Source organism: Mustelus asterias, chromosome 17 (genome assembly GCF_964213995.1).
Source record: "Mustelus asterias chromosome 17, sMusAst1.hap1.1, whole genome shotgun sequence".
NCBI classification, from domain to species: domain Eukaryota; kingdom Metazoa; phylum Chordata; class Chondrichthyes; order Carcharhiniformes; family Triakidae; genus Mustelus; species Mustelus asterias.
The window spans coordinates 62,776,158-62,802,247 of NC_135817.1; the positions used below are offsets into that span (position 1 = coordinate 62,776,158).

Genomic DNA, 26,090 nt, shown 5'->3' on the forward strand with positions numbered 1-26,090 from the left:
AGCAGGTAGATGATGAGTGAATGGGAGTTGATGCGAGTTAGAATAGTAGTATTTTAAGTGAGAAAAGGAGTCTGGCTGAGTGTGTGTTGAAATAGCTGAGTTTAAAGGTCATAAAGGCACTGACCGTTTCAGCAGCTGATAAGCGAAGGCAAAAGGTGGAGTATTCCCTGTTCATTTACCACCATCACTATCTCTCCTTCTAAAACCCCCTTTCCCCAAAAAGGTCGGGCAGCAGCTGGTTGACTTTAAATATGGTTGCCCTGCAGCAATAAAATGCTGAGGACACTACATGCAGTCCTGAAAAGGAGGAAAAAGTCTCCTGGTCTTAAAAAGATAAGTTTGTGGGTTTTACCAGGGAGGGATTGGAGACCCGCCTTCCTTCTGCATTCCCCAGCTGGTTGTATTATTGTGGCAGTGGAGGAATTAGGTCCCTTAAGTGACTATTAATTGGAAAAGGCCTCAATAGGCCAATGGATGGGAAGGCAATGGGATGGACACTCTGCCTAAACTGGCTGAGTATATACACCCGCGCCCCCCTTTAAATATGCTATAGATGGGGAGGGGGTGTATATACTCAGCCAGTTTAGGCAGACTATATGAAGTTTATTTATATATGGCCAACGCACCTAACCACCATGTCTTTCTGACTGGGAGGAAACCGGAGCACCCAGGGGAAACCCACACAGAGGGAGAAAGTGCAAACTCCACACAGACAGTGACAACTAAGTCAAAGGTGAATACAGTAATACAAATGAACAAACCGGGAATCGAACCCTGGTCCCTGGCGCTGTGAGGCAGCAGTGCTAACCACTGTGCCATAAGTCAAGCAATGTGGATGCCGCAATTTTTAAAATAGTCTTTTACAATGAATGGTTTACGATGCATGTTACAAGCATTTACAAAATAGACTAAGTTACAGAAAATTATTTTATTCATTTTGCTATTTCATATTCAGGATTCATGTGGTGAATGAGTTGTGGCTTTTCAGGTGTTTTTTTAAAATTAAGTAGCCTGTAGGCAAGTTTTTCTAAATATTTCAACCTGTGTATGGCTTTACCTATTTGTATGTACTAACACCAAGCTTGCACATGCTTCACAAACACTAATGTACTTCTTTTCACCGTCATCCTCTTGCTTCACTAAGGAGCGAGAAGCCCAGCACCTGCCAGGAAAGAGTTCAAAGGTAAAGAATAAGAGCTATTTTGATGCATTTCCTAAATGCTAACTTACGATTATAACATTGGCACTTCCAAGATATTCTGCATGCTGTGTGTAGAACTGAAATTGTTTCTTCTGTCCTTCAGTAAAGGAGGTGGTTCTTAAAAGAAATACTTGTTGCTTCCATTTTGCATCTTGTCTCTGAAGATCCCAATTCATTGTCAACTGAAGTGTACAGCCTGTAATATACTCGCATGAGTTTTGTCAGTGTTAACAGAGAAGGGTGTGAGTGTGACTTGGCCTTTTTTTAATCTCTGTGGGAGAGATCACATTTTCCTTTCAACACACAAACAATGTGAACTCATCATCTTGGCAGAGGTGGCACATCCATTATGTAGTTTAACATGCAGCTTGTTAGACAATCAATGACTACATTTTATAGTACTGATGAAACATCACTTTGCTCATTTGATGATCCGGTTTAATCATCAATGTTAATGCACCAGAAATAAGAGCATCCTTCTGTAGGAATAAGTTCTGACCTTCCCCATTGCATGATGAAGAATAGTCAATTGAGAATCATAGAATCGCCACAGTGCAGAAGGAGGCCATTTGGCCCATCGAGTCTGCACTGACCACAATCCCACTCTGACCCTATTCCCAAACCCACATATTTACCCTGCTAATCCCCTAACACTAGGGTCAATTTAGCATGGCCACTCAACCTAACATGCACATCTTTGCACTGTGGGAGGAAACCCATGAAGACACGGGGAGAACGTGCAGACTCCACACAGTGACCCAAGCTGGGAATTGAACCCAGGTCCCTGGCGTTGTGAGGCAGCAGTGCTAACCACTTTGCCACCGTGCCGCCCTAAGCTGATCAGCTTATTTGACTAGGTGCTGCATTGGCGCACTGACTAGTTATCAAGTTTGTGCATCTGTCTTTGGGCGCTTCAAGTGGTCCAAGCAACCTTTACCTGGCTGACTTGAAAACCCATAAGATCCAAAATCTGGCTCAGATGTGGTCCTGAGGCTGCTGGTTTTGCGACACTGTACCTGTATAATTAATAATACAGTATTAATAGTCGGAGTAGGTTTTCAATTGCTGTTTTCTGTTAAGATTCTTACCTGATAAAATTAAGAGTAGATTTTGTTTGCCTCTGATCAGTATAAAAGTGAGAACAAGACTCAACAACAAAATAATGTTACCTCCTTCAATATCAACAGATTTTCTGAATACCTTATCAAAGATAAGATCCAATATTCCCAAATCTTCTACTTCAGAACTATTCAACTTCCAGTCTGCAGAAACTCCATCTCCATTTAAATGCCCCTTTTGTTTGGGGATCTTTTGTTAAGAGCTGCTGCCTATGTACTGATACAACAATCAAAAGCAGCATGCAAACAAAATAGATAAGACTGTGTAATACTTCTGAGGCATGTGCTGCACAAAATGTTGCTCCCCATTCCGCTCAGTTCTGCTTGACTTATTACTCCCATTATTCATCCATCAAAAACTCGTATTCCACAAATAGTGTGGTATGTATGGGCTATCTTCATTTTCAGCAAGTATCTTTGTTTCCATGTGCAAATACTTTGTAAAAGATAAATAGATAAACCTGGTACTATGTAAATGATTAAATTTTCACCTGTGTTTTGGCTTGATTTACTTTTCTGTTTTCTGCCCTTGGCATGTCCATTGTAATGGTTTCTGTGTAGAGAACATATTTTCCTTTTCTTTCATAAGGTCCTGGGGCACCCGTCAGTCCAGGGTTAGCTAGGAAGGAAATGGAAGGTAACTCTTATTTGTGATCCAACAGAAGTTTAATGTGTTAGACTTAAATGAAGGAATTATTTAAGCTTGTGTCTAAAATAACTATTAGAAATAATTAGTTCTTGTACTCTTAAAGCTGTAATGACTTACTTTGCGTGTGAGACTTTGTGGCTTGTGTTGGCTTCACTTCAACATCCTTGGGATAGAAATTGGCAATTTTTCCATGAAAAGCAAAACATTCTGCTTCAGGTACACAAACTACATATGCAATAATTTGTGAATGGTTATTTGAAATTCTTCCGTTCTCTCTCTCGTGTGTGTGTGTGTGTCTCTCTCTCTCTCTCGTGTCTCTCACTCTTTTTTTTTTTCTCTGTGTCTCTCTCTCTCTGTCTGTCTTGCCCTCCGTCCCTTTCTCTCTCACTTCCTATCTCTTCGCTCCCACCCCCAGCCTCTTGCTTAAGCCTCTATTTCACTCGCCTGCAACTTTTTAATCAGTTCTCAGCCCTAGCTTAGTGCCATGGCTGAGAGCAATAGCTACAAATCAGTGACAGCACAGCAGTTGACTAAGGTTGCTGTAAGTCTCACCCTTGTCTGACTCCGATACTGATGGGAAATTTCAAAACGTGTTTTTATTCGAGACGCAGTTTAAGATCCACCGAATCATTCAATTAAGAAGCACAATAAGTTAATATATTGGATAAGCTTCATTATGTTTTCTATTAAGCTTCTAGTAAAATCTGACGGTTGAATAGGATAGGCAAATATAATAGAAGGCATTAGTTACAACTTGTTCCCATCAAGGAAGAGGCTTAGAAAAATCTGACTTGTTTAAAATAGAAGCTTGGATTGACTGATTCATTAGTGTTGACGGTGTCACTGCATATTAATTAATAAACATTCAATACAACAATCAATTGCTTAAATCTCTCCATATGCTGCATAGAACCACAAACGCCAGCACAAGGCAGAAAATAGCCAGAAGGTAAACCTCTATCAAGTCTGAAATGATTTGTTGCTACCCAGTGCTGTCCTTTTTCTCTACAGGCCGAATCCAACCACCTCCAAAAGCAATCCTGAATCCAGCTAGTGCTGGAGCTAGTGTTACACCCAGGCCGGTATGTTCATTAGAATTCAGTATAGAAAATATTCCGCTACAGTTGTGCATTCAACATTATCAAAGAGGAAAAATTAATTACTATTACAGTAATTGTAATGTAGAGTAAATTACTTGAAACCTTTAGTTACATATCAGTTCTCTTTCATTAGAACATTCCGCCACGAGCTGGGGTTATCAGTGCATCAACTAATGTACCTATCAAGCCAGCCACTGGAGCACCACTCTCAGAAGCTCAAAGCAAAACTCCAGAACTGTCAAAGGGTTAGTATTTCTGAGCATGTTATAGGAAAACGGTTTCTAGAGTATTCCTAATGGTCCTATTTCAAATTCTAAAGTTTATTTATTAGTCACAAGTAAGGCTTACATTAACACTGCAATGAAGTTACTGTGAAATTTCCCTAATCGCCACACTCCGGCGCCTGTTCGGGTCAATGCACCTAACCAGCACGTCTTTCAGAATGTGGGAGGAAACCAGAGCACCCGGAGGAAACCCACACAGACACATGGAGAACGTGCAAACTCGAGACAGACGGTGACCCAACCGGGAATTGAACCCAGGTTCCTGGCGCTGTGAAGCAGCGGTGCTAACCATTGTGCTACTGTGCTCTTTTATAGTTTCCATCCTTCCCTACTCTAATCAACAATAACAATTTGCATTTATATACTGCATTTAACTTAGAAAATGTCTCAAGATACTTCACTGAGGTGCAGATGGGGGTGGAGGAAACTATTAGGATCTGTACACAAATCCATGGAGAGATTAGATGGGGTGACCAAAAATATAGACTAAAAGATCATGTTGCAAAAGGCTTTTAAGGATGGAAGTGAAGTAGAGGAATTTAATGATGATGATCCAAAAATAGGCCAAAGACATTGCAGCTAGGAGCTGAGGAAAAAGAGCCAAAGGATGTGGGATGGGACATAAGGTGAGAGCAGGTTATACAGACTGGATTGGAAGGGGTGATAGCTGAGCATAAAACAATATGCTACACAATCCAGGCAAATGTGTTAGGTCAACTGGATTTTATTTAAAATTGTTGGACATGAAGAATGACATTAGAATAATTGGGTTTTGAGATCCCAAAAAGATATTGGGGACAGAGCAATTGAGGGAGGCAAGGAGGTGGGCAGAGTTTTGCAAAACAGGAAAAAACAGCTTTAGTAAAAGATAAAATGTGGAGTTTGAAGCTGTTAGTTGAATAGGATGTCAGGGATTTGCAGTCTGTCGCAGGCAATTGAGGGGCCAGAGAGGAGTATGAAATCAATAGCACAGGAATTGAGCACAAGCTGTCTGCTCTCTTGTCTATACTGCTTTGCTGCTAGATGTGTTAATTGCTTGTGCAAGGTTACTGAGCCTGTTGACTTCCTTGTAATGTGAGGGAAACAGCTGAATTCCATTAGTCAGCATTGTGGCAACTCAGGCACACCACCCCCCTCGACTTCCTTTACACTGTTTAATCATGACTGAAGAAAGTGGTTACTTGTTTGATGACGACAAATGTCTTATCCTGCAATAGGCATTTTGTAATAACAAAACCCCAATATCTGTAGCTGGTTCAAATGATAATTTTAGAAATGGAATCATGTCTAGGTCCCTAGAATGCACTGTTATATCTTCTACCACCCTTTCTCCATCCTCTCTCCATCAATCTTAATCATAAGCTTTTGCCTTGGCATTGTACTTTGGGTCAGTTTGATGCCTTTTTAAACAAAAAATCCTTTTACAATCACAATACTGTTTACCATCCTTGTTGTTATTTTTCTTTAAAGTTTCTCTCTATATGTTGGGTGCGAAATATTAAAAGTTTGGACTGGCTTTTCCTTTTGCTGCCAAAAAAAAACATAGCAGGGAAACAACGCATGTTGAGAACTGGGATGGAGTAATTCAAAATTAGTGTAATTATTCAAACCCCAAGTCTATGTATGCTTTAAAATAGTTTGCCAAGTACTCATGTGTGACTGTGCCCCAACAGATAGTTGACACCACCAGGAAGGATGGACACAGTTTTTAATTTGAGGCAGACATGGGCTCCTGGCGTCACCTGAACCTGAAGGGAAACTGCATATGATTAAAGTTCAGCTTTTGCTCTGAGTATAATCTATTAAGTTACAATTCATCAATCAATATCTTAAATCACAGTGGCACAGTGGTTGGCACTGCTGTCTTACAGCACCAGGGACCCGGGTTTGATTCCCGACTTGGGTCACTGTGTGGAGTTTACACATTCCCCCTGTGTCTGCGTGGGTTTCCTCCCACAGTCCAAAGATGCGCAGTTTTGGTGCATTGGCCGTGCTAAATTCTCTCTGTGTACCCGAACAGGTGCCGGAGTGTGGCGACTCGGGGATTTTCACAGTAACTTCATTGCAGTGTGAATGCAAGTCTACTTGTGACCAATAAATAAACTTTACTTTAAATCATTAAGCTGATCCTTACCCATGACAGTAAGTTTTGTTGAACTCAAAATACAAGTTCCAAATTGCAGAGTTGGACTTGAATTTACACCAGTCTTAAATTGCAGCCTGATCCTTAATACTGAATGTTTATAGCACTTAAAGCAAGAACTCAATGAAGTATTAATTCTAATTTTTTTTTCGCTTCAATGTTTTCTGCAGAATGTTCTGTGAATTTTGAGTACATAGCTCGTGACTGCTGCACACTACTGAGTTATTGTTACCTTGCACTCATTCTTTAACTCTACCAGCAGATAGTATAAACTGGTGCAGTCTCACCAGTAAGGTATCCTGCAGAAGCAAAATACGACAGATGCTGGAAATCAGAAATAAAATCAGCATTGGCAATACTCAGCAAGTCAGGTAGCATATATGGAGAGAGAAATAAAGTTAACATTTCAGGCCGGTGAGAGCTTATTCATCTGAGATGTTACTTCTGTTTCTGTTGACGCTCACTGACCTGCTTAGTATTTCCAGTACTTTTTGTTTTTATTCAAAATACCATGTAGTATTAACTGCTAATTTTTGCACATCTGACTTGCCATCAGTTTTGAAATATCTAGGCAAATCTATTGGATTGGGATGTGATAACTTTTCTAAGATATTTTAATTCTGCATTTTGAGTTATCAAATTTTCACTCTTTTATAAATATTGAAATGTAGGCCAGAATCTTGTTGGGCTGATGGGGGTTTTGCCCACCGGAGAACCAGCGAGGCACCCCTGTCAGTTCTGTAGGGGTGGCCCAGTGGTATCAATGGAACACCCATTCTGACTGAGAGAATCCCCCAGGAGGCCACTGGCAAACACAACACGATTTGTTGGGCAGCCTTCTGAGGGTGTAGGAATGCTGTGTGGCCAACATTTGATCCTTAAGCCACCATTAATTGTGGTGGGCTCGAGTAATGGGTTCATTAATGAGCTTAATTAACACTCCACTGCTAGCAGCCAGGAATCCCATGTGCGCCCCTTCTGCCCTCCTACTTGGGGGAGGTTTTGCCAGCATTGGGACACTGAATCAAGGCCTTTCCCATGATTAAGTAGGCCTAGCCGCCATTTTTCCCACTGTGATGGCTGCATGAAATCTGCCCCATAGTTCAGAAACTTACTGAGATGCAAAGGAAATTTAATATCCTTCTAAAATATTAATTAATGTGGCATAACCACTTTTCTGTCTGTCGATTAGGACCAATGCTCTTGCCGGAACCACTGAAGCCCAAAGTTGCTGCTCCTCTTCCACTGCAACCTCCCCCAATTAGTTCCCAGAAGCTACAGGAGCCTCTTAAACCAGCTGGTTTGAAACCTATTTCTCAGACACCGCCCCCTACTCTTGGCTTGGAGCATCTAGCACCGCAGGCTCCCCCCCGCAGCAAATCCGCCCAGAACCTGCCAACAGAACCTGTTACTGCAGAGCAGGTAAATAGTAACACAGTGGTGTCTATTAAATACCATTACTTTTCTGTAGATGTAATGATGTATAACTGAAAGTCCTTTTTGCATAGAATATTTCTGCATTTTCTTTCGTGCCATCTTATAGAATATGATCTGGCTTCCAAGTAATTTAGTATAACACAAAACTGAATAGCCAGTGAACTAATTGTTCTATGATTTACTGTGAATTATTTTAGTAAGCAGAACAGCTTCCTTACCATGTACTCCAATATTCAAACATGAAGGCCAGCCTGAGACATCTTTCCCTCTGTTTCTCCCCCATTTGTATTGTACATGTGTTTGTTTGGTCCATGGTGGGGGGAACAGGATGAGCAGCAAGCAAGCTTGACAAAGCTGATGTAAGACATGTCCATTTTAATACCTCGGCATCACTCACCTACCTGCTGAATGTTGGAGACCTCAAATTGGGCAATAAGTACCATATTCTGGTTAATAGGCTGGAGCAGGATAGTGAGGAGCCACCAGCAGAAAGCAGGGTGGGATGGTTAGGGGATGTCCAGGGTTTTCTTGTGAGGATTGGCCCCTAAGGAATTCACCACAAAAATTAGAAGTACATATTCTCTTGGGCCTCAACTATGCTTGTTTCCAGCACTGTGCACAACTCCTATTGGATGCCTAATTAAGTCATCAGATATAAAATTCAATATGAGACTCGTGCAAGCATTGCTAATTGCTCCCAAAATCTGAGAGTTAAACTGATGGTGGGAGGGGCACCTTGGGAATGGAGAAGTAAGTACCTTGCGGCAGTTTTAACCATGCTTGCCGCATTCTTGTACATAGTGGTCAACATTGGAGCTACTCAGTCAGCCCCACAGCATGGCAGACCTGTAAGTTCTTGGCTGTAACCTTTCAGGTTGATCAGAAATGTTTTTATTATTCTGTTATCTTTGCTTTTATCTGTTTTTCATCGGTATTTTAGTATCTTTTAAGATGTCTGCAGTAAACCTGTTCTAAAGTTAGCACTCTAACATGAATCAGTTATATGTGATTGAAGGCTTCATTTTGTGGTTATAATATGACAGTCTTCCACATGGCACAAGAGAACTTGAATATGTAAAACTGAAATAAAAAGAAAAAAAATGCTGGAAATGTCCAGTGGGTCGGGCAGCATTTGCAGAGAGAAACAGTTAAGGGATGGCCTTGTGTCAAAATGACAAAAAGTTAGAAACGTGATAGGTTTTAAGCATGTGAAAGAGGGGAGGGTCGATAAAGAATGGAAAGGAAGGTCTATGATGGGTTTAAAGATGGAGGAGATTAAATGACGCAAGAGTTGGTTCAGGACCAGAGTGGTAATGGGACAAGTGAAGAAATAGAAGTGTGTCTGAATGATAGAACAATGCACAGCTAATCTCCAAAAACAAAATTAAGAGAGAAATTAGACTAAAATTGAATTCTGCAAAGAATTTGGAAACAAAATGGAGGAGGAGATCACAGTCTGGAATTGTTGTATTTAATATTAAATACAGAAATGTAAAATTGTCTATCAGTGTAAAACCTTCTTTCATATTCTCATTTGGTTTCTTTCATCTTTATGATCCTTGCATTTCTAGTGCCATTTTCCTTTTCCCTAATAAGCAGGTCAGCTAACCTGCTCCTAAACTTTCTTTTTATTAGTCCAGCTTTGTTAAAGAGCATTGGGTGTTCCTTTCCTCCTGTGTCTTGTACCTTTTGGTTAAGATGTCAACTGATTAGTCTCAACTGGGATTAGCTAATTGCTACCTATTAAATTATAGGTATTAGTACATGTACTACTGTTGATGTAACTCATTTGGCAGTCAACCCATTTGGCAGTCAATCATGGAATTCCTCAATGATTTAGCAATTTTGTACAATGAGTAACTGAACAATAAGGAGTAGTTAGCTCTGAAATTTGATCCTTTATTTGTTCCTGAATTAGTAGATCTGGAATAGAGCAACAATAATAGCAGTACAATTTGCACCTATAAAACTTAGTTTAGGAAGGAAAAATTGGTTAAAGTTCCAACTCCTGGTTGCTTTTCAACGGGGTTTGCTGGAAATGTGCATGTGTAGACGTCAAGTGAGATCAGAACTGGGCTGTTTGAGAACAACCCTCAGAAATAATGTTTTATTTTGATGCACACTGTTGCAGGTCATGCTTGGAAAATAGCCATTTGAGCATGACGCAGTAGAGAGGCTGGCACATTGAAAAACAACTTTGGCAAGAAGCTAATACCTTCAGGGAAGTGAAAACTGGAAAAATAAAATAGCAGAGAAAATAATGGGGGAAATATCCATGGTAACATTGAAACACAGATTTATATTTTTTGGATTTATCATACATGGGAATTTAGTAAATTTTAAACATGCTCATCTAATGACCAATGAGTGACTTAATTATTGAAAGGGAGTTAAAAGTCTCTTTAGGCTTAAGGTGGCTTTGAGATGACGCACCTCATCATAGAAAAAGGGAAGAAAATCAGTGGCATACTTGGTAATCACCATCATGGAATTTTTTGCCACTGAGCGGTTAATACTGAGATTATTGCATCATTTATGATAAAAATGGCCCAATGTTTCTGTGTTCCACAAAAACCTCCTCCCACCTTAAACTTAATGTCGCCCTAACAACATATCCTCCTCCTTTCTCCTTCATGTGCTTTACAAACTTTGCCTTAAATGCATTTATGCTATTCATCTCAACCCTTCCATGTGGTGGCTAATTCCAATCTGATTAAAGAAATGTATCCTTGTTATATTTACTGGTGATTAACTTATACTGATGGCCCCTAGGTCTCTACATCTAATCTATTGTACCCCTTAATTTTTGGCTTTGTTAGCCTATGTTGCTACATTTACAGATTTGTGAATCTGTACCCCTAAACCCATTTGTGTTTCTATCTCATTTAAACTCTTCCAAAAAGTAGATGGCCTCCTTATTTCTCCTATCAAAAAGAATCACACTGCATTTACCTGTCTAACATTGTGACCTTTAATAAAGATCCATTTGGCCTATGTTGTAAATATTCAGTTTGGAACAATTGAATTAAAGAAGAAAGCTTGTCTTGGAGAAGTTGCTGTCCAGTAGCTAATAACCTTCTATTTATTGCTTTCCTCTTTCTGATGTTTACTGTCTCTTTCTCACAAGCAGGAACAACCATCAGGGTGAAAGGTATTGAATTAATTTACAATTTTCTATATGGTTCTATTTTATTTCACTGTTTTGATGTATGATCTTGCAAAGTCTCATACATCAGCAATTTTGCCAGTCCTGTGAAATGCACTTTTCTTCATTTTGCAAAATAATTACCACAGCCTTTTACATTTTATTTTATTCATCATTTATGTTCCACGTAGTGATAAAGCTCATTGTATTCAGTTTTTACACAACTGTTTTTTAAAAAAAGATTCATTAACATTTTTCCAGGGGGACGAAAAGTGGTGTATTGCTACTCAGGTTTTCGTTGGAGCTTGGTTGAAATTTATCTCTGGTTAACAATTCCCACATGGGTTTGGCTTTCTGGATGTGGTAGCAATCAATCAGCTATTGTTTCAATGGAACAGCAATAATAATGCTGCTCTTTCCCCTCCTAAATTTTTTATGTCTACAACTTTGAGATTATAAAGCTGCAATGCTCACCAAAGAATATCTATTTCCAAAATGATCTTGAGATTATAATACAATTTCTTTCTTTCTTGGTGTGTGTAAGTGAGTGAGTGTAAATAAATGTATCTCTTTAATTACAATTCAACACTCATTGCAACAACACAAAGTGGACTAAACATTTAAGGTTTTTCTTTTTCAAATTGTATGTTGCTTCCCAATCATACCACATTTGCCTGGAACTCCTATCCACTAATATCTTGACAAGTGAAAAGTTGGGATATTAGTTTTGTTAATGTTATTCTCTACTGATCAATAGGGACAAATCTGATATCCAACTTGCAATACTACAAACCAATGAACATTTTGTAACTGAGTATCTTCTATACAACACCTTTTCAATCACTGCTGGAATAGTCATCTTGTTCCATAGTTTTGTTTCCTGTAAGATATTGCTATAAGTTTTCCTCAGAATCTTGAAATGCTTGGTAGACAGAATCTTTCTGTGCTTTGAAATCTGTCCTTTTGCTTTTCCACTTCTTGGACCAAGGTTTCAGTCCTCTCCCAGGCTGCCAAAATATAGGCTTCCTATGTATGCTAAAGGTTTCCAATCTGATCGAAACTGCATAATTCAGTTTACTCTGCAGTTGGTTTTGGGGTACTGCACAGTTATGGTACTTAATTTCAGCATTATTTGGCATTATTAAGATGGAGCGTATTAGCTGGAAAGGTAGTGTCGCCACTTTTTATTTCAAATGAGATAAATGAGACTGAAGCTGACCATTAACGTACTTGAACTCCACAAATATAAATGACCACGTGGATGAAGAAGAGTTTAGATTTCGACTTCTCTCATTACTTAACTTACTAACAACAGCTTACATTTATTTAGCAGGCTTTATGAAGTAAAATGTCTCAATGTGCAGCATTGGAGCAGAATCCTACAAAACCTGACACTGAACCAATTATGGAGACATTCAGACAGGTGGTCAAAAACTTGGTTAAAGAAGCATTGAAAAGGATTCACTCCACTCAATCCTGGGATGAAGGATTTATCCTATAAGGAAAAGTTAAACAGGTTCACCATGTTCCCATGAATTCCGGAACTTGAGGCCTAGCTAGGTGAATGCATGGCCACCAGTGGTGTATCATTTGAAATCAGAAATATAAAGGAACCCAGTGTTGGAGGAGCACAGAACTCTTGGAGGGCTGAAAATGGGGAAGGTGAGGCCATGGAGGAATATAGAAATAATGATGAGAATTTGTAATTCGAGGCTTTGCCAAAGCCAATCAGCATAGGTTAGTGAGTACAGATCTGATGGATAAATGGAATTAGATGTAAGTTAGAATACAGGCAATAGAGTTTGGGATGAGCTTAGTTTTATGGAGAGCGCAAAATGGGAGGCTAGCCAGGACAGCATTAAAATAGGCTTGAGATAACAAAAGCAGCGATTGTTTCAGCAGCTGAGGAGCTGAGACTTGTATAAAAGTAGATGGTCTTGGTGATGAAGAGGGCTTTGGAAGGGATCGGAAGCCAAGCTCAGGGTTAAATAGGACATCAAAATTACAAGTTTCTGGCAATGAAATGGCCAGAAAGAAGGATGGTGTCAGTGGTAAGTGAATGGAGTTTGTTGCATGGACTGAAGAGTTTGATTTAGTGTTCTAAATGTTCTGTTGGAAGAACTTTGCGCTGATTCAATGCTGGATGTTGGAAGATGACAAATCTGAGGCAGTATAGGAGTTGAAAGAGGTGATGATGAGGTAGAATCCCTGCAGTGCAGAAGGAGGCAGAGTTGGGTGTCAGCAGTGTACATGAGAACCTGATGTATTTTTCGATTACATTACCAATGGGCAGTATGTGGTTGAGAAATAAAGGGTGCCAAGCAGTAGATCCATGAGGAGCTCTGAAAGTAATGGTGCCCCAGCCAGATGGGAAGAAATTGCAGGTTGTTCTCTGGCTGCAACTGGATAGTTAGAAAAGGAACCAGTTGTGGGCAGTCCCACTCATCTGGACAGCAATAATTCCAAAGGCTACAAACAGGTCACAAAGAATCAGGGTAGTTCAGTACAGCCACATAGGATATAATTTGTAACTTTGGTAAGAGTCATTTCAATGCAGCAGCAGAAAACCTAATTGAGGGATTTGAACCTGGAGTTCCAGGAAAGATGGGGACTGGATTGGGTGGATTGGTCATGCTAAATTGGCCCTTAGTGTCCCAAGATGTGTAGGTTGGATGGATTAGCCATGGAAAATATGTGGAGTTACAGGGATATGGTGGGGGAAGAGGGCCTTGTCAGAGAGTCAGTGCAGATTTGATGGGCCAAATGGCCTCTTCTGCACTGTAGGGATTCTCAAGGACTTGACAGTAGAAGTGAGGTTGGAGATGTGGCTGTAGCTTCCATGGAAGATAGAAACATAGAAAAACTACAGCACAAAACAGGCCCTTCGGCCCCACAAGTTGTGCCGAACATATCCCTACCTTTTAGGCCTACCTATAACCCTCCATCCTATTAAGTCCCATATACTCATCCAGGAGTCTCTTAAAAGACCCTATTGAGTTCGCCTCCACCACCACTGACGGCAGCCAATTCCACTCGCCCACCACCCTCTGTGTGAAAAACTTCCCCCTAACATTTCCCCTGTACTTACCCCCCAACACCTTAAACCTGTGTCCTCTCGTAGCAGCCATTTCCACCCTGAGAAAAAGCCTCTGAGAGTCCACCCGGTCTGTGCCTCTCAACATCTTATATACCTCTATTAGGTCTCCTCTCGCCCTACGTCTCTCCAAGGAGAAAAGACCGAGCTCCCTCAGCCTATCCTCATAAGGCATGCCACTCAATCCAGGCAACATCCTTGTAAATCGCCTCTGCACCCTTTCAATCTTTTCCACATCCTTCCTGTAATGAGGCGACCAGAACTGAGCACAGTACTCCAAGTGGGGTCTGATGAGGGTCTTATATAGCTGCGTCATTATTCCCGGACTCCTAAACTCAATCCCTCAATTGATAAAGGCCAGCACACCATACGCCTTGTTAACCACCTCCTCCACCTGCAGGGCCGATTTTAGAGTCCTATGGGTCATGGTTGGGAGAATGGTGATGACATCAGTTTGAAAAGGAGGGGGCAGTACCAGAGGAAAGGGAACAGTTAACAATATTAGCTAATGTGGGGTGAGGTAAGGCAGTTTGGTGAGAACAGGATCGAGTGAACAAGAGGCAGGTCTCGTGGACAAGAGGAGATTGCAGATGGCAGGAAATGCAGAAAGATAATACAATAGAGGGGAATTTTAGAGGGATTGGAGAAGGGACTGAAGTGTGGCACAGGCAGCTAAATGAATGGTCTCAATCTTAGTGCCAAAAGAAATCCAAAGCTGCCTCAGACTTGCTGGAATTTGAGACTGGTGAGGGCATGGGAATAGGGATTTAAGAAGTCCTATTTCTCACACAAAGAGAAGCTGGGGGTTAATCAGGATGATGATAATAATGAGAGGAGAGCAGAATAATAGTACTTTCTGCTGCAGCCAGATTTGACAAACATTTCTAGTGGACAGCTAGTTTAGACATTCAAGTCCTTTTTCAAGGACTTGTATGGGAGTGGAAATGGGGACTGTAACCAGGTTCATGCAACTTATAGCTTTAATAAAGATAAGGGCTCAGAGGTGGAGATCAGGGTGTGATTGTAGCTTCAGAAATGTTTTGATGAATGGAGGGCCAAAGTGCAGTGCAAGTGATCTGGGGGCAGACTTCCTTCTGGGTTCTGACACACAAGCAGTGGATTAGGAGGACGAGGTTCAAGTGATAAGATTGCCTGATCTGTGGAGGGATCACTTGAGGTTGCGAGGTTGAATGGGTGGCTGTGAATACAGGTCTGCGAATTTTTATGGGGGTGTAGAGGTTTTGGAGAAATCATGGCTGGATGCGAGAGCAGAAGAAAGATGACAGTATGGGTTCTATGGATTCTGTGAAAGGAAAACTTGCTCAGTGCAGAGACTGAAGAAGAAAAAGTGAAGATGGCTATGAGAAGCTTATTGTGGTAAATTGCTGGACAGAAGGGACTGCAACATTTAATAGGAGAGGCGAGAGAGCTGGAACAAGTAGTTCCGGATATGATTTATTTTTTCTCGTGTAACATTTTGTTTTTGTGTTTTTCTTCCAGCTAAAAGCCAGTATTAATGGATTTAACAGTGGAGGAGCACCTAACATTGACCCTTTTGCTGATCTTTCACTTGGCCAGCTTGCTGACCCTTGGACAAAGACCCAGTTATCAAGTGGAAGCACTAAGTTGCAGCCAGCATATGCCTGTGCATCTCCTACTTTCTGCCAGCAACAATCCATCCAGCCCTTCGTATCAGCACAAACTAATTGCATGCCAATTGTACCTCCCATTCCTCCCCGAAGTAAATCACAGGAGACCTTCCAAGTCTCTCCTAGTCCTTTGAATTTCCTGTCTGATGGCAATGTCTCCAACACAAACCCTTTCACTCGAAAAACTGGTTACAATCCTTTTAGGACCGATGCTCAAAGGCCTGCTGCTGCATCACAACTCTCTGTGCAGACAAGCAGCAGTAATCCTGTCTTTTCCACTAACTCACACACTACTGGAGCTGGAATTGGCGAAGCTGCCTTTTCATCAAATCCGTTTATAGGCAGCAATATCTTTCAAAGTAAACCTGCTCCAAATGACAAAATGCAAACCAGTGGGTGGGTGACCTTTGAGGATAATGATTTTGGTCTAAAAGGAACTCTGTCAACAGGTGCAAAACAAATTGACAACCAGGGCCCTTGGAATGACACTGTCAGCAATCTGTCATTGCAGAACACACACAAACTATTTCCAAGTACAGATTTTGGGTTTGGTAATGACTGGAATACAAGCAACGCAGCAACTGGTGCATCAGTGAATGCACCAACTCGAAGAGCGCCACCTCCTGTACCTTTGAGATCAAATGCCGTCATCCCAATCCTGCCGTTCAACTCCGAGGCACCTGCTTCTCTTTCAAAACAGAACTTCACAGAAAGATGAGATGTGTTCCAACAAGGTGTGAAGTCTAATTTAAAGAAATGCTTGTAATTTGAATTATCTGTCGGGCTTTACATGTGCAATATGTTGTCTTTAAAATGTCATATACTTGGCATCTCTTGTACAAGAAGTTCAGCATTGGTGTTAAACATTGGTAATGATTTTGTATGGTCAGCAAATTATTTACAGTATTTTATTGAGGGTGCAGATTCAAAATCTTCAATTTCCTGGATTGATATCAACCAATCAATGGACACTTGAGAATTGAGCTCTTGCAAGATGCAGTTAAAATGATGTCCAAGAAAAAGCTGTGATGATACGGATTACATTACATAACCTGTTTTTATGGAAAATGTGAAACTACATTGGCTAAAGCAACACTGTTGACCCGTCCAAAATATCTTGGTACAAATCTGACTTGCTTTAAGTTGCAATTTAACTAACCGTGTTAAACTTGGTGATAGTCTAAGTGTTCTCGGAGCATTTACCTGATTTTCGTCCTTTGTAACAGGAGCCAGTTCAGATTATTCAATTCTGTATTCTTTTGGTAAAACTTAACAGTGCATGTAGTCATCCAGTTTGTGAAGTACGTTTTGTTTTTTGTTCGTTCCTATGTTTGTTTACCTTGACACGTCCTGCCCCTTTTAGAGTTTGGAGCTGGTTTTCTATTAATAGACAGACAGATATTACCCATGCTGTTCCGTGAGAATGAAACGACTCAACTGATGATTATATAATTGTTTGGTCATCACCAAGCTGTAGTCATTCACACTTCCAATGAAATCAAAGTTTCATTTCAGTGGTTGTGGACATACAACAGCACTATTGAAGCAAACTGGGTTGTATTTGTTGCTGTCAGGCCCAGTAAGTTTAATGACCACTATGGAATGCATCAAGTGTGATAGTGCAATATCCTTTGAGGACTGTGGCCCGAGTTCCATTGATGGAATGGATGTGTATTCACTTTGTGACTAAGTGTCTTTATAGAACTACATTTGGGTAATGTCTACCCAATTCCTAGAAGGCATAGTGATGATAGGTATTAAATTAGCATCTTTGCTGGGGAATGGCTGAGAGAAGAGTTGTGCAAATAATGGTGGGTTTTTCCTCAGTTGACCAAGGCACATGACACATATTTGGGAGCAGAATAGAGGGAGCACCTAAACTGTGCTGCCCTCACTTGGAGGGTGGGAGGACTTGATCCTGACATTGCATCCCTGAAACATGATATTTTATTTCTACGCATTGATGTCCCCTGTCTTAATGAGCACAAGGACAAGGCCCTGCATTCTACCCCTGCCCAGAACAACTCTTTCATGAAAATTGCTGATTAATAATTGAATATTATTCGTGGCTGATGGATCTGGTTAATAGGATGCGAACTGCCAATCAATCAATGCTATAATTTAAATACACATTACATTCGTTTTCACTTATTAACCACTTAATTAACTTTGTCCATCTCCAGCATCAAGGTTTATTCTCACCTAAAGTTAATTACATCTCTTCCTAAAACTTAATCTTTCATTCAAGAAAATGATAGCTTGCCCACTGTTACCCACCACTTTTCCCTGGCTTGGAAAGGGAAGCCTATTGTGTAATATTGCCTCTAATTTACTAACTCTAACTAGTTATCACAAATGTTCCATTCCCTGCACCAGCATCCTTCATGTTGACAAGCACACTTAGCGCCGCTCACTGAATGTCATAACTACAAATTTTATTTTATATACAATATATATTGTCATTTATATAATGTATTCATATCTACTGGTGACTCATGATTAGGGCAAAGTTTGATTGATAGAAATATCTATTTCATAAAGTATGCATGTCTATATAAACCAAGGTCATACTAGCAAACAGTGGAACAAGGCTACCAAATAAGAGACCAGAATCTGTTTTGAGTAGAAACAGTAAATGTTCCAAATTGCCCTCCAAATATTACCAAAGCCCAGACATGATTTTTTTAAATACTGTACTACATTCTTTTGGTTTGACACAATGTTAATCACATTGTAAGCCCTTGTGTGTATTAATGCATTGAACTGTCTGTCACAACGCACATCTTTACGTTCGGTTGCAGTAAGTAAAAAATGTCAAATTGCCACAAGCATTCTATTGAAAAATGTGGACCAGAAAACAGGTAGGTAATTTTTTTGGTCCATTTCAAAACTGTTACAGTCCTTTTATTGAGCCAGCTAAATATTCCTGAACTGCATAAATATATGAAAATGGATTGGTCCTTTATCGGATGGCAAATGTGACCAAATATGGTGAAACATTAATACAACATCTTGCAGCCTTGCTGTGGTTAGCGCATTGGCTAAATTCTCACTACTGATATCCAAAAAAAGGCATTATTGTAATGCTTTTGCTGCTGCTCTTTTTGCCTGTGGTGCAATGGGAAATCACTTTAAAAATTCCCTTCCCATCACATTTCATCTAATACACTTACACACCATTTATATGTATAAGTGTAACTCTTCATTTTAATATCCAATTTTAAAATGTTCAGTGTGTTGCTGGTGTGCAAATTTCCAGCTTGTAACTGCTGAGCTTTCCGCTGACTTCTGTGGCTTACAATGGACTACAACAAATATGTAATTTGCAACACCTCAAACAATGTACACAAAGTTCTAACTGCAATGTGTCACTGTGGTAACTTGGCTGTTTATGGTTTTTATAGGCCTCCTGATCTTTAAAATGTTTATCAATGTGTATCTATAATCTTACAAATTAAGCTTGGTATATTATATTCAGTTGGCAACATGTCTTAATCTTTTCCTGAAGACTACAGTATTGAGACTAATGTTTGCATAATAAATTGTACATATCCTGTGATGTCTGAGTTGTATCTTAATTCAATAAACATAGCTGTGTCCTACAAATGTATTTTCATAGCATGCTAGTTTTTTTTTCTCTTTAAGGACAGCAAAGCATCTAAACAGAACCTTGCTGTGGTTGAGTGAGCCACAAAACAGGTTGAGAAGTTGCAGTCATGTAGCTTGTGATCCGTCGTGAATTAGATATAGAGACTCTGGCTGGAAGTTTCTCAGTCCCAAGGAGTTGGCTTGAATGCAGAATTGAAAGGAAGCTAGGATGGGAGAAGTGTCGGCTTTTGGGCTGCAGTGGCTGAATTGTGGGCAGATTGGGTGTACTGTATGCAGTCGGTTCACAAAACCTTCCACGCTCTCCCCAATTCCCCCAAAACTGAAGCTGCATGAATCAGTGAGCCACGGGTCTCGGCTGCGGTCAAAGGCCATCTTGCGGAAAGAATTCCGCTCAAGTGGCAGATGTGGCTAGTTTATGCAATAAAATATAAGATCGCTTCAATCTGGAGCCCTTGTTTCTTTCTACAGGAACAACACCCCCTTCTGCCAGTGGGGCTGCCATCCTTCTGAAGCTGCACACTCCTGAAAACCGCCTGCCATCCTTAATTAGACAATGTTCTGCAGGGGTATGGGGTGCAATTAGGAAACAACCTCGCAAAAAATTGTGCTGGCGTGTATTGGCAGCAAACGCAAGGTCAGGAAACGGTCGTGACCCGCGCTCTCAGCACTGCTCCTTACTAGAACTTCCGCTGGACAGAAAGTCACAGTTGTGAGTCACTTAGTTGTAGCAACAATTATTCACAAAGCCCATCATTTCCTCAAGTCAACTAGGATGGAGCAATAAATATGTTCAGAAGGTATAAACTTTTTTTTAAAGTTTGAGATGTCGGATACTATACCATACTTTGTCGTGAACTGATTATTTAAGGCGGAGGGCTTTGTCAAAAAGATGTATCAACCATGAAATGGACTTGTACTCGAGGTTGGAACCCAGACCAGTGTAAACTGAAAACCCCTCTTCTGCAACGAGGAGGAAGAACTGTTGCAAGGACTTTGTCATAACTTGGGTTCTGGATGTGAAACGTGAACAAACCCTTTCCATTGAATACCTGCCATTCTGAAACATACTGTTTAGATACATGTAGTACCTGCAACAGCTCAACCTGCATCATAATTGTGTTATTAAAGGAGGCTAAGGGGTAAAATATATTTCACTACCCCAGAGCACAGTTCCAAATGATTGTATCCAAGCAATAATTAACACTTATCAGAGCTGATATGAAACAAATTGGAATGAATGCCTTCATAGCTTATCTTCCAAACAGTACAGCAATCCCTTGTTTGATTCTTCCGAATCCACAATGTTTCACTTGACACCCACTGCCATATCCTGCAGGTTAACCCAATGATCAAGATTGTAAAGGCTGCACTTGATCCCCACTTGATTCTTTTTGCAAAGGGATTCTTTAAAAATCTAAAGTAAAGTTTATTTATTTGTCACAAGTAGACTTACACTAACACTGCAATGAAGTGACTGTGAAAATCCCCTAGTCGCCACGCTCCAGCGCCTGTTTGGGTACACTGAGGGAGAATTTAAGCATAGCCAATGCACCTAACCACGTCTTTCAGACTGTGGCAGGAAACCGGAGCACCCAGAAGAAATCTGTCCCTTTACTACATCAGGGAATATGGAGACATTGAATAGGTTGCGTTACAGTGGACAAACTTGTCTCTTTTTGTGGGAGACAGGTCCAGCAGATATTGCATTTACCTTTACGCAGAATTAGAAAGTAAGATAAGGTCATGGGAAATAGAAGCAAGAGTAGTGCACTCCGTCCACAGAGCCTGCTCTGCCATTCACTAAGATCATGGCTGATTTGATTGTGGCCAAAATTCCACTTTCCTGTCTACAACCCCCACCCCTACAACCTTTTCCGTAACCCTTGATTCCCATGTTGACCAGAAAATTGGTTAATTCAATAACTCAGCCTTTGCTACTCTCGGACAGAGAATTTCAAAGACTAACAATTCTCTGAGAGAAGAACTTCCTCCAACTCCGTCTTTAATGGGAACCCCTTCATTTTTAAATGGTGGCCCCTAGTTCTAGATTCCCCCACAAGAGAAAAAGTTCTCTCAGCATATACCCTGCTGAGCCCCCTCATAATCTTATAAGATTGTTTCAATAAGGTCACCTCTTACTCTTCTAACACCCAATGATTATAGGCCCAACCTACTTATGAACATCTGAATTAAAAGCAGGAGTAAACCATTCGACCCTTGGAGCCTGCTACACCATTTAGTAAGATCATTGCTGAACTGATTGTGGTCTATATTTTCCAGTCCACTCCTCGCATCCTTTGACTACTTTATTGGTCAAGAACCTGTATAACTCAGTATAAAACATATTCAATAACCATACCTCCACTGCTCTGGGAAAAGAATTTCACAGACTAATGAACCTCTGAAAGAAAATTCTCATCTCCATCTTAAATGGGATACTGTTTTTTTTAAACTTGTGTATCTTAGTTCTAGTTTCTCCCACAAGGAAAGACATCCTTTCTGCCTCCACCCTCCACCCTGCAGGGGAGGCGATGGCCATGTGGTATTAACATTAGTCGAGTTTCTGGATTGATAATCTAATGTTCTGGGGACCTGAGTTCGAATCTTACCACGGCAGATGGTGGAATCTGAATTCAATAAAAAAAATATCTGGAATTAAGAATCTACTGATGACCGTGAAACCATTGTCAATTGTTGGAAACACTCATCTGATTCACTAAAATCTGCCATCCTTACCCGGTCTGGCCTTTATGTGACTCCAGAGCCACAGCAATGTGGTTGACTCTCAATTGCCCTCCAAGGGCAACTAGGGATGGGCAATAAATGCTGGCCAACCAGCAACGCCCATGTCTCATGAATGAATTTTAAAAAATCCTGGCGAATCGTAAAACTAGGGCTGTAGATAGGGCTTTAAACTAAATAGTGGGGGGAGGGTTCAGTTGTATGGAGAATTAGAAAATCAAAGTTAAAGGAGAGGGTGGAAGTGCAGGTAAATGATGAGGACTTTCAATTAGTTAAAGGAGCCGAGGGCTCAGGAGAGGTTAGTAAAGTTTCCAGACCATGTAATAGAACAGAGAGTATAGAAGGTGGCAGGAATCTAACTTCAGGCAGAGCAAAAAAAGGTGACAAGTATGAGAAGGGAGGGATGGTCAATGCAGGACTGAGGGTGTTGTACCTAAATGGTGCATTGAAATTGGCCGGTATGATGTTGTGGGCATCACAGAGATGTGGCTGCAAGGGCTGGGATCTAAATATCCAAGGAGATGTGTCCTATTGGTAGGACAGGCAGATGGGCAAAGGGGTTGGGGATGCATTGTCAGTAGGGAATGAAGTTAAATCGATAGCAAGAAGTGATATAGGATCAGAAAGTAAATAGACCCTGATATGAGATATATACAGGCCCTCTGGCTGTAGTTAGGATGTGAGGCAGAAAATAAATCAGGAGATAGAAAAGGCATATAAAAAAGGCAATATTACAATAATCATGGGGGACTTCAATATGCAGGTGGACTGGGAAAATCAGGTAGGTAGCGGATCCCAAGAAAAGGAATTTGTGGAATGTCTAAGAGATGGTTTTTTGGAGCAGCTTGCGACAGAGCCTACTAGGGAATAGGCAATTCTGGATTTGGTGATGTGTAATGAGGCAGACTTGATCAGGGAACTTAAGATGAAGGAACCCTTAGGGAGCAGGGACCAAAATATGATAGAACTTACCCTGCAGTTTGAGAGGGAGAAGCTGGAATCAGATGTAATGATATTACAATTAAATAATGGTAACTACAAAGACATGAGGGAGGAGCTGGCCAGAGTTGATTGGAAAGGGAGAATTCAGGACTGGCACATTCCTGTAAGGATGAGGGATAAGTATGGCAAGTTTTGGGAACCTTAGATAACAAGAGATATTGTGAGCCAAGTCAAAGAGAAAAACAAAGCATTTGTTAAGGCTAGGAGGCTGAGAACACGTTGCAAGAGTGGAATACAAGGTAATAAGAATACGAGCGGCACAGGCTTGGAGGGCCAAAGGGCCTGTTTCCTGTGCTGTACTGTTCTTTGTTCTTTGTAAGAAAGAAACTTGAGCAAGGGGTAAGGAGGGCTAAAAGGGGTCACGAAAAGTTATTGGCCAGCAGGATTAAGGAAAGCCCCAAGGCTTTTAATACAGATATAAAGAGCGAGAAGGGTTGGCCCACTCAAGGACAGGGGAGGGAATCTATGCATGAAGCCAGAGGAAATGGGTGAGGTATTAAATGACTACTTTGTGTCAGTATTCAACAAAGAGAAGGACTTGGTGGATGATGAGTCTGGGGAAAGGTGTGCAGATAGTTTGAGTCATGCTGAGATCAAAAATGAGGAGATATTGGGGGTCTTGAGAAACATTAAGGTGGACAAGTCCCCAGGGTCTAATGGGATATACCCCAGAATACTGAGAGAGGCAAGGGAGGAAATTGCTGGGGCCTTGAGATGAATCTTTGTGTACACACTGGCTACAGGGGAGGTCCTAGAGGATTGGAGAATAGCCATTGTTGTTCCTTTGTTTAAGAAGGGTAGCAAGGATAATCCAGGAAATTACAGGCCGGTGAGCCTTGCGACAGTGGTAGGGAAATTATTGGAGAGGATTCTTCGAGACAGGATTTAATCCCACTTGGAAATAAGTGGACGTACTAGTGAGAGGCAACATGGTTTTGTGAAGGGAAGGTTGTGCCTCACTAACTTGATCAGGTTTTTCGAGGAAGTGACGAAGATGATTGATGAGGGTAGGGTAATGGATATTGTCTACATGGATTTCAGTAAATCCTTTGACAAGGTCCCTCATGGCAGACTGGTGCAGAAGGTGAAGTCGCACGGGATCAGAGGCGAGCTGGCAAGATGGATACAGAACTGGCTCAGTCATAGAAGACAGAGGGTAGCAGTAGAAGGGTGCATTTCTAAATGGAGGGCTATGACAAGTGACGTTCTTCAGGGGTCAGGGCTGGGACCTTTGCTGTTTGGAGCAAAATGTAACTGGTTTGATTAGTAAGGTTGCGGACGACACAAAGGTTGGTGGATTCGCGGATAGTGATGAGGACCATCAGAGGATACAGCAGGATCATCAGAGGATGCAGCAGGATATAGATCGGTTGGAGACTTGGGCAGAGAGATGGCAGATGGAGTTTAATCCGGACAAACGTGAGGCAATGCATTTTGGAAGGTCTAATAAAGATAGGAAATATACAGTAAATAGGAGAACCCTTAAGAATATTGATAAGCCAAGGGATCTAGCTATACAGGTATACAGGTCACTGAAAGTAGCAGCACAGGTGGAGAAGGTAGTCAAGAAGGCATATGGCATGCTTGCCTTCATCGGCTGGAGCACTGAATTTAAAAATTGGCAAGTCATGTTGCAGCTTTATAGAACCTTAGTTAGGCCGCACTTGGAATATAGTGTTCAATTCTGGTCGCCACACTACCAGAAGGATGTGGAGGCTTTGGAGAGGGTACAGAAAAGATTTACCAGGATGTTGCCTGGTATGGAGGGTGTAGTTGAGAATTCTGATTAATTCTAAATACCCAACATGACGACAATTAGCAGCAAATGTTTTAATATGTGGTTTGAGAATAATACAAAATATTTCAGTAACATCTTACTAATGTCTCTAAGAAATGAATTTGTAATATGTCAGTAAAATGAAAGATGTTTTCATGAAAGATATCAGCACAAGTCAGGCACAAATTATGCAACAAAATAAATTACCCAGTCCGGGTGATAATACCAAAAGATAAAGGGCGCCTTCATTTGGTATTGGAGTCAGTTTAAACTGTTTAAAGAAATGCTGAATCATAAGAAGCCATTTTTGGGAGAGAACTTCCATAAAACGGACAGACAAATGACAGATTTATATTTGAAGCTGTCAAACTATAATTGATTGAAGGACATGCCATTGTTAGATTGACAGAACAGTGAATGAATGAAATTGATTTTAATTAAGTGCTGGGGTGATTAATCTGATGACAGAAACTATAACCATTCTGCAGATCTTTTGAGAATGCCTAATTTGCTATGTAGGTGAAATCAGAGATCTTCCTTTTGGCCAAAAGAAATTTGTCTTGTCTTAATTGTATCTTTGTCTGAACATTTTTAATTTGTAATGTTTTTGTTTCTAACATTTCAATGTTTTAATAACATTCTTCAATGTTTAATTGAAGAATTGCATTGAACTGAATAAACTTTTTTTTGCCTTTGTGAAATGAAATCTTTAATGAAAAGATTTAGCCTTTAAATTAATCAGGCCATCTTGAAGAATTTCCCACTACAATTTGGCAACGAGGATGGGATAATCTTGGAGCCAACGATCGAGGGAATACTTCCTCTAGAATGGGTGTGTGTGTACTTTTAATTACGTATTGCTCACATTTTTTAGTAGAGGGGGAGGCACTCTGAATCGCTGGATCCGTCAGATATACGTGCCCCTTTGGGTCACAAAGGCATAAAATAAAAATAATATATTTTTTAAAGTGTATCGGTGCAAAAATGGGGATAGGGAAAGAGACTCTATCCACATACAACAGGTTCCTGAAGGGTGCACTGATTACATGGAGTTTTCAGTGTATCGGTGCAAAAATGGGGTAGGGAAAGAAACTTTATCCGCATGCAGCAGGTTCCGGAAGGGCGCACTGATTATATAGA

The 26,090-nt window shown here is 40.7% G+C and overlaps 1 protein-coding gene across 6 annotated transcripts in view; it reads left to right on the forward strand.

Moving 5' to 3' along the window:
• Nucleotides 1-19,424, forward strand: part of synj1 (synaptojanin 1) — a 114,431-nt gene extending 95,007 nt beyond the window's left edge. For 2 of the 6 annotated variants that reach the window (XM_078232818.1, XM_078232819.1), the window contains 6 exons: nt 1,145-1,183; nt 2,909-2,956; nt 3,980-4,050; nt 4,202-4,313; nt 7,688-7,917; nt 15,672-19,424. In XM_078232818.1, the coding sequence (XP_078088944.1) occupies nt 1,145-1,183; nt 2,909-2,956; nt 3,980-4,050; nt 4,202-4,313; nt 7,688-7,917; nt 15,672-16,538 (1,367 nt within the window). In that variant the 3' untranslated portion in view covers nt 16,539-19,424. Of the gene's footprint in view, nt 1-1,144; nt 1,184-2,908; nt 2,957-3,979; nt 4,051-4,201; nt 4,314-7,687; nt 7,918-11,062; nt 11,084-15,671 lie in introns of all 6 variants that reach the window. The other 4 variants (XM_078232822.1, XM_078232823.1, XM_078232824.1 and 1 more) reach the window with 3 other exon arrangements.
• The last annotated feature ends 6,666 nt before the right edge of the window (nt 19,425-26,090 follow it).